Source organism: Staurois parvus, unplaced genomic scaffold (genome assembly GCF_062004578.1).
Source record: "Staurois parvus isolate SC_StPar_1 unplaced genomic scaffold, SC_StPar_1.0 ptg000580l, whole genome shotgun sequence".
In the NCBI taxonomy this organism is placed as follows: domain Eukaryota; kingdom Metazoa; phylum Chordata; class Amphibia; order Anura; family Ranidae; genus Staurois; species Staurois parvus.
The window spans coordinates 2,018,749-2,034,445 of record NW_028318376.1 but is presented as its reverse complement, the minus strand read 5'-3'; the positions used below and the strand labels follow the sequence as shown (position 1 = coordinate 2,034,445).

The window sequence follows — 15,697 nt, the reverse complement described above, 5'->3', positions numbered from 1 at the left end:
GAAAGAAGGCATCGAGGGAACAGTTTATGAGCTAACAAAAGCATGTGGATAAGAGGAGTGGTAGGAAGATGAACTCATCACTGTGCTGCTTCTCATTTCTCTGTCCAGTTAGAGATTGGGTGAGTCCTAAGCTGGCCTGGGCTCGGAAAAAGCAAGTTGATGCTGGTCATAAGACTGATGGCATCTAATGATGGAAGAATAGTATTGCAGGGGACAGCTCTGTATTAAGGGAGAACACTCCATTATTGTCTGGAGCTCTGCTGTAAGGGTGAACTTCAGGCAGATAAAAAAGTCAGATTAATGCAGTTCTGTATTCAATATTACATGACTAAATGTATTTTTCTTTACATGCAAATAGTTTAAGTGCCTGAATTGGATATAGTATCTGCCTTCTCTTGTCCACTGTACAGCAGAGTTCAGAATGGGGAGAAAGAAACAGCACATTAAACCAATGAAATGTGATGCAGTGATCAGGTGTTAAAAAAAGAACATGCTCTGGCAAACAGGACAACATTATGCAAAGCCGTTTGTATACGCCTCTACACTACTTAGGTTTCTGCCTAGCATAAATATACATTTTGTTTCTCTGTATCTTTTGATGCATGATGCAACTACGTCTGTAACTTTCTGTTGCAATTAAGTTTGTTTAGGTACCAAAAAAAATGCTTAGAAAAGGTGGGAGCAGAGTGACAGAAAGATGAACTCATTGGTCTGTACATTCTTCATTACTGTCCAATTACAAGCTAGGGGCAGGAAGAATACCCAGTGTCATTACCCAATTACTGTACTGCATGGCAGGGCTGTATACATCTCAGAACTGGATGGACAGAAATACAAAATCTTCAATAGGTAAAACAGCTCCCAATTATGTATCTCAATAAAGTATTGAAACATTTATCTGGAGTTTTACTTTCAAGGACCTTTTTCATTATTATACGCTTAAACGGCTATTACTGCCCTTCATGGGAGCATACCTTTTAGGGGGTGATATTGTTATGGTGATTTTTGAAATAATTAAGAGCATAACAAGCATGTATTAAAACACAGCTGATATGTGGCTTGGGAGGAAGCTCCACATTGTGAGGAAGATAAAGCAGACCAGTTAGAGACGTAGGATCTCCAGGCCCCAGCCAGCCATGGTTGGGTGAGTCGTGGGCAGTCTCCTCAATTGCTGCCAAAGTTGAGCCAACCCAATGGGGAGTCCTCAACAGCGGAATCAGAGGATACATCATCCCTTTCAATAACAACTGTGGAATCTGTTCCGAGTATGACAGTGGATGTAAGGGCTGCTGCATCCAGTGCTATCCAGGTGTCTGGAGAGATGAAGCAAGAGTGGGAAATGGGAGATGCTGCAGGATTAGCAAGAGGAATTTGGGAAGGGGAATCTACCCTTACAGCCGAATCAATATCTGTTGTGGCTGTGGAAGTAGCAGCTGGACCTTGGATATGGGACAGTGCTTAGTGCCGCACCAGGAGCACTTTGTGGTGCAGTTCTGCCTCAAGATGGTGAGGAACACTCACTGTATAGGAGCGTTTCTAGCTCAAGTGTGGTTGTTTGTACCCTAGTAACAGTCAAGGGGGTGCCTGACAGTGCTGAGAGCTGGCGGAATTAGCTGTAGCTGAGAGGGCACCTAATTCTCATCTGCCCCCAGGTCATGGTAGGGGGCATGTGCACTGCTTGACACCACTGTCATATGGCTCCAAAGACAGTCCATAAGGTATGGGAGCGAAATGAGGCAGAATTCACTTATCTCCCTGAAACCCTTTGTGACTTAAGCAAAACACCAGGAAAACTACGAGGCTGCTGTATGGGAAGATGTAACATCTGTTACCATTCGAGAGAGCTGAAGATGTTATCGAATAGAGCTATGGATGTACTGAAAGTCCGTCAGTTTCTACTGAATTTCAGTAAGTGTATTGCTATCTTTTCACTAGAAGCTAGTCTAACAACCAGCTTCACTCAAATGGTCATGCTGTAAAACCAGCATTCGATCAGCACTAATCTGTGCATTCTAACAGCAGAGGATACAAAGACACAGTGGGAAAAATTCCTGCAGCAACATTGCTTGTGTTGATGCGGAGATCTGTGAGTTTTTTTGTTCAACCCATTTGTTTAAAGGAAAAACAGACTCAGCATGTATACTGCTTAACACTGGTAAGTGGAGGGACTTCCCAGAGCCCCAACTATCATCTTTGATTTTGTATAACTCTCCTTGACATAAAAGACTGCTAAAATTGTTAAGGTAGAATATTGGCGCTACTGTTGTATATTGTTATGTCTTAATTGTTTAAGGATTGTACCTATATATAAACATATGTTTTATATGCTATATTTTTCTCTACAATGCATTTTTGTATGTTTAGTGTTAGGGTAGAGCTACTAGCCGTGCACAATTATCGTACCCATGGCGTGGGTACAAGCGATTGTTAAATGGGTCGGTAATGTAAGGAGGGGTTAGCACCCCTTTAAGGGAAGCCTTGCCCCAGGTGCTTCAAGTATTTTTAGCGGTCTTATAAATCAGGGGACAGGTGGATTGGAGCCAGAGGTTGAAGGGAAGTGGAAGTCTGTAGAGAGCCATCATGCAGGCTGCAGACTAGTGCTGGATTGCGGTCTTCGGGGTAGGCCTAGAACAAGGAAGAGGAGAGAACCCATTTCAGGGAACCTAAAGCAGAGGAAAGTGGAAAAGCTGGTTGTCACCCCCTTGTAAATTTGAATTTGTAAGGAACAGTGTTGCAGTTGTTTTATGGGAAGAAGGAGGTGATGTACAATTTCCCTGGAAAAAACGTTTCACCCAGTTCACAGTAACCAATTTTAAAAGGCTGACCACGTGCAGAATAGTTTATTTTCCAAGGTGGGCTTCAAACCAGTAATATGTGCAAAGCCAAGATGACAAAGTTCCTCCATAATTCAGGTATTTGTTACCTCATCTTGTTCCTGTTACAGGAGATAATGAGAGGGGGCCCTTGGCCAGCATGACTGTTGTTGGTGGCGAATCAGGGTCTTGCTTACATGCTTCAGGGTGCCATTCAGAATTATTGTCAAGGCACAAATACCAACACGTTACCACAAAAGGTGTGAACTCTTCCTAAAAATGTATGGTGCACATGTTTGATACATATGCACAAAACACACACTTTAATACAAGGTACTTCTAAAGCGAACATGAATCCATTGAAACTTGGTAAGACTTTGCATGAATTGTTTGGGAAGTATTCTAAGCCTTTATAAACCATCCTAATATGAATTTTAATTGGGTCTGCCCCGGTGGTTTCTTATGATGTTTATGTGACCCACAGACAAATCAATTATCTGCTCATTTTACCTAAATGGCTATTAGAAATTCACAAATGTGGAGAAATAGCACCTTCTTAGTATGTCAGTTTGTGGCAAGTGCCTGCAAAATGAAGGGAGATTTAATGCAAATCCTAATGTTTTTCAATTTAATGCATGATGGTATCTGACATTCCGGAAAAGAATCAATAAAGTACATCAAATGGAAAAGAGTGGTAATAGTTTTCCATTTAATCTGTTTGTGCACAAGTTTTTATATATATTTATTTGCTTCCAACCAATCTTACCCACTGACGGAAGAAACAGGTCCACACCGGAATTTGGTCTGCTTCCCGACACTGATGATTTTGCATGCTCGGTGATGCAGGCACGAGCTGGAGGTGGTGGCGGAGGTGGGGGCTGTGAGGGAGGGGGGCTGTCAAATGCTTCTTCACCTGAATGTGGATAGAATTTGTGCATCTTTTAGCTTCATTAACAGTATTAAGCACATCTAAGGCTGTGACTTCTGCCATAAATCAAAAACTGTATTCCATGACGGCAATAAACAAGTACAAGAAACACTATCTTGAGACTGAGATGTCAAATACAAATTCCATTTCACATAAGACAAACTCCTGAGCCTGAATGTTCACAAAGACTATGCAATCAATTTATTTTTATTGGGTCAAGAGGCATCTGACTTATTTCTTCATATTTCCTTTGCTTACAGAGACTTAGGGAAAATGACAATTTCCATGCACAAATAACATGACACAATTTACATGTACAAAATACTTATTTTATCTGACATATAAGAACTGTGTTACCACAACATCTCTGGACATAGTGACATATGGCCAGTACTAGAAGGCTGGTTATACACATAAGTAGGTTGTCACACAAAGAGGTCTAGTTTGGCACAACCATGCTGCAGTTTATGCATATAAGGACACAAATGATTATGTAGGGAGACATTCAATGTTGAATGAAATCTGTCAGTTTGCAAAATTTCAACTAGTCTTCTCTGACCTCTACAGAGAAAGCAAAGCTAAGCTGCCTCATTGCTATAATACTCTACAAAATGTACGGGGATCAACCAACGTGCACAAAATAGTAACGTACATAATGGAGAGATGTAACAAAAAAAAAAACACCACAAAACATTACTAGGAATACGAAAGAAAGATGCTATATGACACCCAGCCATAACAAACACTCTTACCTTTATCACACTATGCTAGCAAAAGAAGCACTGAAAACAAAACAAGTCAGCAAAATCTAACACAAAAGCACTAAAGCGATAGAAAACACTTAAGAAGAAGCAGAGCAAGTCCTACTTTCAGCTGTCAGGAGTCCTTAGAGTAATGTTATCTAATCTCATTGTATTGCTGCAGTTGTGGCTTACAGAAAAGAGGATATAATTTTCTGTGAATCTAGCAGCAAAGAAATGGGGAACCTGTTGCCGGATTTAATGCTTTAAGTGATGTGACACATGCGAACATTGTACAGGTGCGATAAGGGGTAGAAAAAAGAAAAGACATTTCCTAAATTCAGCAGTCAAGAGAAAGTAAGAATAAGAGAGCAGCTGTAAAAAGGCATAAAGATTCAGTAGCTCAAGCTGTTTAATAAAATGCAGAAGTTAGAAGAGATGGAGGTATGTTGGTGCTGTCAGCTATTTGACCACTTACAGAGAAACTATTTTGTAATTATTCCCAGCATGTGGGAGGAATGCTTGTTGGCAGCACAGTAGAGACTTCGTTTGAAATGGAAAAATTAAGTTCTGGATGAAGTGCAAAGAGAATGGATATAAAATAAAAGCTTATAAACTACTCAATTTCCCCCCCTATAATGTGGCTGGTCAACTTAATGGAAAACGCAAAGTCCGCTGTTTGACTAAACAGCTATTGACAGTGTCATGCTAGCACCAGGGTAGGGGCAAATTTAAAGAATATCTAAAGCCATTTTTGTTTTCATTTTGGATAGGGTAGAGAATGTGTAAACCCCATCCGTTTTTTTGCCATCTGTATGCCATTGGGGAGATTTTCCTTTAATGTTATGTTATTTTACACACAAGTAGGAGGATATCGCTCTAAAGCAAGATAGTTATTAGATGTTTAGACTATATTGGTTATACCTCAAAAGGTTACATTTTTTTCTCACTTTCTGTCCAAGTGGCAAAGGTCACTTGTAGAAATAAACACTGCACTGTTGTTAACTGCCTGCCCACAGTACATCTACTGTGGGCAGGCAGCACAGCCTGGCTAGGCATGCGTGCACCCACTGCTGACTCGTGCTCTGGGTGGACACAGCACAAATTTGTTAGCCGGTTTCAACCAATGAATTTGGCTCTATATCTGCTGACTGGCTCTGGCCAATCACAGCACAGAGTTCTGTGTTTACAAAATCACAGCACAGAGTTCTGTGTTTACAAACACACAGAACTCTGTACACAAACAGAAATCTGGCTGTTTCTTTTACCTGAAAAACTCTGAGTTCAGGGAGAAAATGCAGACAGATCTGTGGGTAAAAGCAGCACAGATTAAACTTTAGGCACACAGTTAACTCCTTGATTTCTCCTTGATGTTAACCTCTTTCCAGGGCATGTCATTAGTACACTGCACAGTATTATCACTGTATTAGTGTCACTAGCAATGTCAGTGAGAGTTAGAGTCCCTATCCGCCAGAATCTGTTACGGACATTTAATTTACGTACAGTGTTGAATGACTGAGCAACTGCCAGTTAAAGTGGCACAGTGCTGAATAGCAAAATATGACCTGGTCATGAAAGAGGTAAAAGAGGTCAAGAGGTTAAAGTGGATTTAAGTGTCTTTCAAAATTCACATCAGGCGACCAGAAATAAACAGCATAGTTAGTTGTGAATATATATCTATGATCAGCTTACAGCACATCATTACTTAGAATTCAGTAGAAGAGGTAAGTTTTTTTTTTTTTCAGTGGGTATATACAGCAGTGAAATACTTGCTGCAAATGAACTATTCTGCAAAAAAAAATAAAAAATTAGATATGGACAGGCATTTGCCAAACGCTGTAGTAATCAGGAAAAAATAGAAGCTTCAGCACAGTCCATCTCTAGCATTTGATTACTTGGAGGCAAAGCATATGAAAAACTGCTTCTTGGAGAAAAAAAGATAACCCAAACCACTGCTATGTCTCTGGCCCTGAACCTTAGTAAGACTTTGTGGTTTTCTAATGATTTTGTACTTCAGGTGCCAATATACACTTACAGATCTGTAGGGAAAGTTTTTTTTTTTTTTTTTTTTTTTTTTACACCTTGTCCACCAACAATTCGTCCGAGTATAGATAACCCTGTCCACCAAGGCTATTTAATGATAAAAAAAAACCAGAGGTTACCTTATATTTTTTCTTAATTGGACCTTCATTTATTTTACAGGAATTTGTCATTTTGTATAGACATATGGTGATTTATTAAAACTGGAGAGTGCAAAATCAGGCTCACTTCTGCATAGAAACCAATCAGCTTCCAGGTTTTATTGCCAAAGCTTAACTGAACAAGCTGAGAATTGGTTTCTATGCAGAAGTGAGCCTGATTTTGCACTCCCCATCTTTTTCAATGCAAAATTAGAAATTCCTGTATAATACATGAAGGTCCAACTAAGAAAAAATTGATGGTAGCATGTCGGTTTTTTAGATCATCAAATAGCCTTGGTAAACAGGGTTATCTATACTCATACCATTTATTGTTGGACAAAGTAGGAAAAAAAACAGGCTTTCCCTACAGATCTGTAAGTGTATGTTGGCACCTATAGTACAAAATCATTCAAAAACCGCAAAGGTTTAGTCTTTATTAATGTACATAGTGCAACACTATTGAACTATTTTCTAGGGCAAAATAGCACCACAATACCACTGAGAAAATGCAGCAGCAACCATCCTGCTCTCCCAGTACAAAATTGTAGACTACTCTGACAGCAGTGGCATTCTATACAGAAAGAACTAGGAGGGTCTATACTATCCTACAACTTACACCAAAATGGGGAAATAGACAGATGTAGCAATTGTTGATTTTCACCTATCATTCTTATTATTTACTTAGTGCTGGAAAGATTATTTTACCAAGCAAAGTCTTTTCTTGATAGAACAAAAGAATCTGCCAAAGTGGCCTGCATATGAGAATTATTACGTACAAACTTTTAAAGTACATAGGTAAAGGAAATATATAAAAATACATTTAAACAATTAGAATGGAAAAGAAAAATGTAAACACTTAAAACACATCAACTGCCTTTTAAGAAATCTGAAAAACCTGCTGCTTTACTGATAGAAACTGAGAACATTTCCCTTACTCTCAACCTCTCATTTTGATCAGAATAAGGCTGCCTGCAAAAAATATATATTAAAAAAGAGAATATGGCATTACTTGGATGAAGATACTTTTCCAAAAACGTTGTGCATGCCAAGAAAAATAATTTTTTTAGCCTGCATTTACGTATCTTGCTAATTGGATGTTTTTATTAAATTATCTGGATATGATCATCATGCAAGGTTAGATTACGAGTGATAGTCTCTTCCAAGCTGCTGCTGCTAATTAACATTAACATTTGTTTGCAGCTAAAAGAATTAGGAAACTGGCTGAGAAAAACCGTTAATGTGGATTTTATGTTTCAACTTACGGAATGTTGAACTGGAAAAGACAGGAAGCTCCATAGAGCCTAAGTAAAAGTAAAAGCTCACGTTTAACATTTTCGATGTATACTGACTATCAAAATGTTTATAACAACCAGAGTCAAAGCTGTTTCTGTGCACTGGCACCCTTGTCATCCCACATTCTGTAGACAACCATCTCTCAATTTTTGCTAAGCCACCTTCCTCAGTGGCTTAGCTGTCAGGGGCTGTCCCCCTGCAGTCCAGACTGGTGTTGTCATGATGGCAGCAGCCTCACAAATGGACACTGCATGGAGCAAGCTGTGTGATAAAGCTGCTCACCCAGTAATGCTCACTACCATAGACTCACACCAGTATCCTGGTAGCCACTGATGAGCACTGTACATGCTACTAGGAAAAAACGATAAGAGCATGTTAACAAATACCCCCTCCTACTGCTGCAATTACAGTGGGGGTTCCATGCTCTCTATGACTATCCAAGCAACCACTGTCAGTCCTGTCCACACTATATCTATGCATTACCATGAGTGTGAGGGAGCTTAAGAATTTTACTATGGGAGGAAAAGCCTGTGTTCCCATGAGGGAATGTAGGGCGCCTTCCGACCCTTCTCACCAGAAAAGGATCTGAAGATATCTTTTGGACCTAGTATGAGAATAGCCAAAGCTTTTTAGGCTTTACTTCTCCTATGAATCACAGGAGCGCAGTTCATTCTGCACTCCTGTGACTTGTTTTCAGCCGATGGTGGCTAAAGTCCACTGTCGGCTGATGTTACTCAACCGGTCCAGGCTCTGAAAAGATCCTGACCATAAAGTCGGGATCCACCCAGAAGCCCAGACCAGCACCTGGCTCAGCCTTTCGGCGATTGGCCTCAAAGCCTGAGCAAGCCACTCCCGCCTCCTCCACTGCCCAGTGCTCTTGTGAGCTGGAAACAGAGCTGATTCACACGTTTGGTGAGGATTGAAGCTCAGGTTCCACAGCTAATTGACACAGTAATTGTTCAGCGGTTCACCTCAGGTTTACATCAGGTTCAGAACATGATTAGGTCAGGATCTTATCCTGTTCACACATATGCTGTTTAGTAACGGTTCTCCATAGAAGTCAACAGCCTGTAGTCAGCACCAGAAACCGAAGGCACTGCTCAGAAATCGGACACTACTCATTTTTTAAACTGCACTGAATCCATACTGCCAGTGCACCAGACATATGTGAACATGCACCATAGGAAGCAATGTTTTTCACATATCACGCAGATTGGATGCAGTACAAATCACATCCAATCTGCATATATGTGAACCAGCACTGACAGTCACAGCTCTTCAGTCAGAGCGGACGGGGAAGAGCTGAGTGATCAATGATGTTTGATTACTCAGTTCTTACTGCAGAGCTGGAGGGGGATTGATGTTGCGTCCACCAAGGTGAGTATGTTTTTTTTTCTATACTGCTCCTTCAAGGGGACACACCAAGTGAGGTTTGTTGTTATTGATGTCTGCGTGGTGTTGGACTTTAACAGCTTGTCGCCCACCTGCAATATAATGCTGACGGGCGGCAGCTACAGGCAAAGTGGTGAACGGGTACGTCGCTTTGGCTGTACAAACACACGGGGGCACACGACGCTTCCCACTTGCGACCGCTGTTTCCACCAGACACAGCAGAATGAAGATACCAGTGAACGGGACCCCAGTGACCATGTGATCGCTATGCGATCACATGATCACAATGTGATCACATGATCACTATTGTTAGCAAAGTTGTTATGAATCAATCTGATTCATGACAGTTCTGCTGCTCTTCCTAGTGAGCTGTGATTGTCCCACAGCTCTCACATGATACATTGGTCTATCACAGCACCCTGTACCATGTGACCAGCTCTAACCAATCACAAATCACTATTATTTTGAACTGTCATGAACGTAACTCGATCATGACAGTTCAAAGCAGGCTTTGCATTGCAGAGCAATAATCTTTATTTGCTCGTGCAAAGAGTAAACAAGAAAAAAAATCCTGATAACCTTACTATGGTAAAATTGTACTACTCTGATAATTTGAGAATTTAAAGAAAAAAAAAAAAAAAAACATTTTTTTTTTTGTAACTACTTGTCAACCACCTGCCCGGCTCTGGGCAAAGCGTCACTTTCTATTTCAGACTGTGAACCTCTGCTGCCCCCTAACCCCCCCATTGGTCCAGGTAGAGGAGAGAGAACAGCTAGATTAGCACATTTAACCTTTTGATCGCCCCTATTAACTCTTTGATCACCCCGTCACCCAGCCAGTGCCATTAGTACAGTGTCAGTATGTAGAATTTTTCACTGATTACTGTATTACTGCCACTAGCACCTCCACTCTGATCACCATTAGTAGTATAGTGTTTGTGTGGATTAATATATTGATCACAAGCAGAACTATACTAGTGCCTTCTTTGTATAGTATCCCCAAAAACGCAATGTTAGCAGGATCAGCCCTGTTCGCTGCCAGCACTAGCGTTTAGCCCCTCCGCTGTTTTTCACAGAAGATTTGTATCAATTGATTGTGGGCCAAAGCAATTTATACGCACAATATATGGCCGCCCACCAAAATTCAGCTCTTGCCAAACAATTTGCATGGAAATCTATCAAGGTCTCTGAACTTAAAACTTTTTTGGGCCTAACCCAAAAACATGGGCATTAAAAAAAAAAGAGAATAAATTGCGGTCATATTGGTCCACAGACCCGATTCATCATATGCCCAACAAGAACCAGCAAGATACTGGTACATCGCTAGACTTTGAGTGGTTATACTACGATGATGCCTGCCGCTACAGGCATCATCCTAGTATTGTTATTTTTAGCTGGTGGTCGAATTTCATGTAAAAGCAATCCTAGCGGCTATATAGCTGCTGGATTGCTTTTATAAGCAGCAGGAAGGTACGAAATGCTCCAATCACCTCTATGGTCTAAGAAACCAGAAGCTACAAGCATTTCATCATTTCCAATCTTGGCATGATCAGATGCTTTAGGGGCAGAGGAGAAATTTAGCGTCTAATGGACCCCAGATTTCTCAGAAAAGAGTACCTGTCATTGCCTATTGCTATCACAGAGGATAACCATAAAAAAAAAACTAAGGGAAAGTGTAATTAAAAAAAAAATTTAAATCACCCCCCCACCTCTCCACGCTTGTGCACAAAGACATCAGTCCAGTGTCGGTATGTAAACACAGACTGCACCATGCACGAGAGGTATCACCATGAATAACAAATTGAGGGCAGTATTTCTAGCACTAGACCTCCTGTCTAAATATAAAGTGGTGACCTGTAAAAGTTTTGAAGGCGTCGCCTATCGATATAAAAACTTACGTAGTTTGTCGCTGTTGCCATGAGCAATTTTAAAGTATGTCATGTTTGGTACTGATTTATTTGGCATAACATCATCTTTTATATGTTATCAAACAAGTCAGCAATATATTATGTTTTTGTGCGTTAAGATTCAAAAAGTGTATTTTAAAATAAAAAATTAGCGTTTGAAAAATCGCCGAGAAAATACTGTGACGTAAAAAATTGCAACACCCACCATTTTATTCTCTAGGACCATTGCTTTAAAAAAAAATTATATATAAATAAACTGTACAACTCAATTGAAAAACAACAAAGTAAACATAAAAAAACTAAACAAATGTGGTTGCATAAGTGTGCACACCCTCGTATAATTAGGGATGTAGCTGTGTTCAAAATTAAGCAATCACATTCAAAACCATGTTAAATAGGAGTCAGTATACACCTGCCACCATTTAAAGTGCCTCTGATTAACCACAAATAAAGTTCAGTTATTCTAGTAGATCTTTCCTGACATTTTCTTAGTCGCATCCTACAGCAAAAGCCATGGTCTGCAGAGAGCTTCCAAAGCATCAGATGGATATCATTGTTAAAAGGTATCAGTCAGGAGAAGGCTACAAAAGAATTTCCAAAGCATTAGATATATCATGGAACACAGTGAAAACAGTCATCATCAAGTGGAGAAAATGTGATGCAACAGTGACATTACCAAGAACTGAACGTCCCTCCAAAATTGATGGAAAGACTAGAAGAAAACTGGTCTGGGAGGCTGCCAAGAAGCTTACAGCAACATTAAAGGAGCTGTAGCAATATCTGGCCAGTATTGGCTGTGTGGTACAAAGAAAAACATCCAAGCTAATACTTTGTGCTTCAACAAAGTATTAGTTTAACGGTGTGCACACTTATGCAACTATAATATTATTTATTTTATTTTTACTTCCCTCCAACTAAAAGATTTCAGTTTGTTGTTCAACTGAGTTGTACAGTTTATAGTTTACAGTTTATAGTTTACATTAAAGGTGGAAAAAGTTCTGAAATAATTCATCTTTGTTTCATTTTTTTACATTACAGAAACCTGACGTAACAGGGGTGTGCAGACTTTTTATATACACTGTATAAAGGTTTGAGGGTTCAAAGTACTTTTCTAGCAAAAAAAAATATGTTTTTTTTCATGTAAACACAAAGTGTCAGAAAAGGCTTGTTTGTGGGTGATGTGTGGCATAAGCTTCTAAAGTAGAAACCCCTCCAAATGATCCCTTTTTGGAAAGTATTTGCTAAGGGACATGGTCAGTATTCTGAAGAATGTTTGGAAAACGAAGAAAGAAAACAGAAATGCTATTTTTCTTTTTCAAAACCCTGTCACAAAAAGATCTGCAAAATACTCACCATGCCTTTTATCAAATTTCTTGGGTTGTCTATTTTCCAAAAAGGGGACATTTGGGGGGTGTTTGTACTATGCCGGCATTTTAGAGCCTCCAAAACTGTGCTAGGTAGTGAGGAAGTGATATGGGGAAATATGCCCTTTAAAAGCCTGAACGTGGTCATTGAATTTTGGGGGCCTGTATGTGGATAGGGTGCCAAAAAGTCTCTCACGTGTGGTATTCCCCATACTCAGGAGAAGTAGCAGAATGTGTTTTGGGGTGTTATCCCACATATAGCTATGGCATATGTGATCAATATATCATTAAAAGTGGGGTTCCACTCACTCTGTAAAAAAAGAAAAGTCAGCAGCTACAAAAATTGTAGCTGCTGACTTTTAAAAAACAGCCATTCACCTTTCCCCCCACCGCAGCTCGTTTCACCGGCCGTCCTGTATTCCAGGTGCCAGCATCTTCAGTGTGCGCACCCGACTGTAGCAGCTTGCGGCTTCACAGCCGGCTGCCCACTGCGCATACGCGAGTAGCGCTGGGCTTCCTGAATGGCCCCCTCGTCTTCTGGGACCGGTCACGTGTCCCACAAGACTACAGAGGAGGGTAGGAGGACAACTTCCACTTCCGATCGGCTAGTTGATTCGCAGCAGAGTTAGGAGCGGGAACCTGTCAATTTCAGGTACCCGCTCCCCAAAGGTGCCAATCCTTAATGGGGAGCAGGGGACCAATCTTTAATGTGGAACTTCCCCTTTTAGGTGGAACTCCGCTTTAAGTCACAACTTTGTGTCAAAAAAATGTGTGTCAAAAAAAATAAATAGAAATCTTCCATTGACTCAACATGCCTCTCAGCAAATTCCTTGGGGTGTCTACTTTCCAAAAAGGGGTCATTTGTGGTTTTTGTACTGGCCTGGCATTTTAGCACCTCAAGAAATGTGATAGGCAGTCACAAAGTAAAAGCTGCCTAAATTCCAGTATACATACCATAGTTTGTAGACACTATAACTTTCACATGTATTTTTTTTTTTTTTTTTTTTTTACCAAAGACATGTAGCAGAATACATTTTGGCCAACATTTATGACTGAGTTTATTGGATATTTTTGGTAACCAAAGCAGAAAATATATTTTTTCAAAATTTTCAGGTTTTTTCCGTTCGTAAAAAAAAAAAAAGGTGATCAAATAACACCAAAGGAAAACTCTATTTTTGTGGAAAAAAAAAGGATACAGATTTTGTTTGGATACAGAGTTGCATGACCATGCAATTACTAGTTGAAACAGAGCAGTGCTGAAGAGGAACAGGAAGGTGGGGGGGGGGGGGGGTTGGGGTAAATCTTCCGGAGGACAAGTGGTTAAAGTGAACCTTAACATAAACAGCAAAGATTTGCTATGTTGAAGTGAATATAGTGCTAAAGGTGCCTAAGCAATAATCTGAACGATTTAAGTTTTATCCTAAAATTTCTCCTGGAAATAGTGTCCTTTCTGGCATTAAGTGTGCTTACAGCTTTATAGTGGTATATTTGCTGTGTGAGAGCTAAGGCACTGCTGCCTGTTACTATTAGTGTCACAAGATTTGGAGAGATATATGGTGATGTCATCACATGACTGGTGTAATGTTGATCAGGGATACTAACTGGTGACAGATAGATTTTTTTGTTTTTTAAACCTTTTTTTTTTTAACATACTGTCATTAAAGTAGTTTAGGGTCACCAGAGTGACACTGTACTACTCTGGGTGTGTGTGTTTTTTGTTTTCGTTTTACACTATTATTGCTTATAACAGCGATGATCACTGTTACAAGCAATAGTTTTAACTGTCCTGAATGGCATTCATTCCTGACAGCTTAGTTACTATTGTGATGCTGTGATTGGCTACAGGGTGCCAAGTACCATGTGACAGCTGTGGGCCAATCACAGGTTCTCAGTGCTCACAGCGGCTGGGTATCAATCATTGTGATCCGCTGTGTTCACACGCACCCCAGGGCGTGCACAAGTGCACATGTGCTCAGCAACATACATGTACCTCCTGTTAGCAGGCGGCAAGTGGTTAAATTGATCTGAACGGATGCAAATGAATGCTGTGCATTTACATCCATTCCGTTTATGTCTGTTTTTAAGCAAAGTACACTTTTTGTGTCTACTTTTGTCACCAATGCTATTTCTGCAAATATTATTATGCAAAAAAACAGATGTGAATTGAAACACAAACGGATGTAAACTGAAATGAATCAAAAGTGCAAACTGATGTAACCTGAAAGTAGTTCTAAAGGCTGAAGGCTTTTTTACCTTCATGTATTCTATGAATGAAAGTAAAAAATCTTCATTGTGCAGCTTCCTCCTTAGCCCCCCTTATACTCACTTGAGCCTGATATCGATCTGGCAATGTATACGAGAGCAGAAGCTCTCCCAGGTCTCTGCCTTCTCATTGGCAGAGACACAGCAGCGGAAGCCATTGGTCACAGCCAATGCGGATGGAGGAAGGGGGCTGGGCCGAGGCACACTCTGTGTTTCTCACAGGCACCAGCTTGCTCTGGGGGCACTCAGCAGGGGGGAGGGGCCAGGAGCACTGGCAGGGGACCTGAGAGGAGGATGAGGATCAGGGCTGCTCTGTGCACAATCACTGCACGGATCAGGCAAGTATGATGTGTTTGCTATTTGTTATTTTTTTTAAAAAGGGAACCTTTACAATCTCTTGAAACCATATTCACCAGTTTTTTTCTTAGCAAAAAAAAATATGAATCAATGACACCAATGTGAAAGGACCCTTAAAGAGACTGCACAAAGCCTGCAAAAACTGTACCAGCCAGGTATAAACTGACTGTACACATTACAATCTGACTGTACAATCTCCCTTAGATTTGCCATCACTAAAATCAATCCTTATCTGATCAACTATATTTAGTACAGGTGGAAACCCTAGTCCTAATAAATGCAGAAAAAATAGTTCAATTAAAAGCAAACCGGTTACATGTTTAGAATGGTATAGAAAAAAACAGCAGTGAGCGCTAATCCTGAAAGCGGGTGAGCACTCTAAGCAACCAATATAAACTTAAATGAAATAACATAAAAATAGTGCAGCGCTAAAAGTAGTGACAATAAGACAAATAAAAGTC

The 15,697-nt window shown here is 40.2% G+C and overlaps 1 protein-coding gene across 5 annotated transcripts in view; it reads right to left on the bottom strand.

Moving 5' to 3' along the window:
- CBLB (Cbl proto-oncogene B) overlaps positions 1 to 15,697 on the bottom strand; it is a 263,546-nt gene that overhangs the window by 26,850 nt on the left and 220,999 nt on the right. For 4 of the 5 annotated variants that reach the window (XM_089692244.1, XM_089692243.1, XM_089692242.1 and 1 more), the window contains one exon: positions 3,580 to 3,726. The exons of the other annotated variant lie outside the window; for it this stretch is intronic. In XM_089692244.1, coding sequence (XP_089548370.1) covers positions 3,580 to 3,726 — 147 coding nt within the window. The remainder of the gene's footprint in view (positions 1 to 3,579; positions 3,727 to 15,697) is intronic. 5 annotated transcript variants of the gene reach the window in all.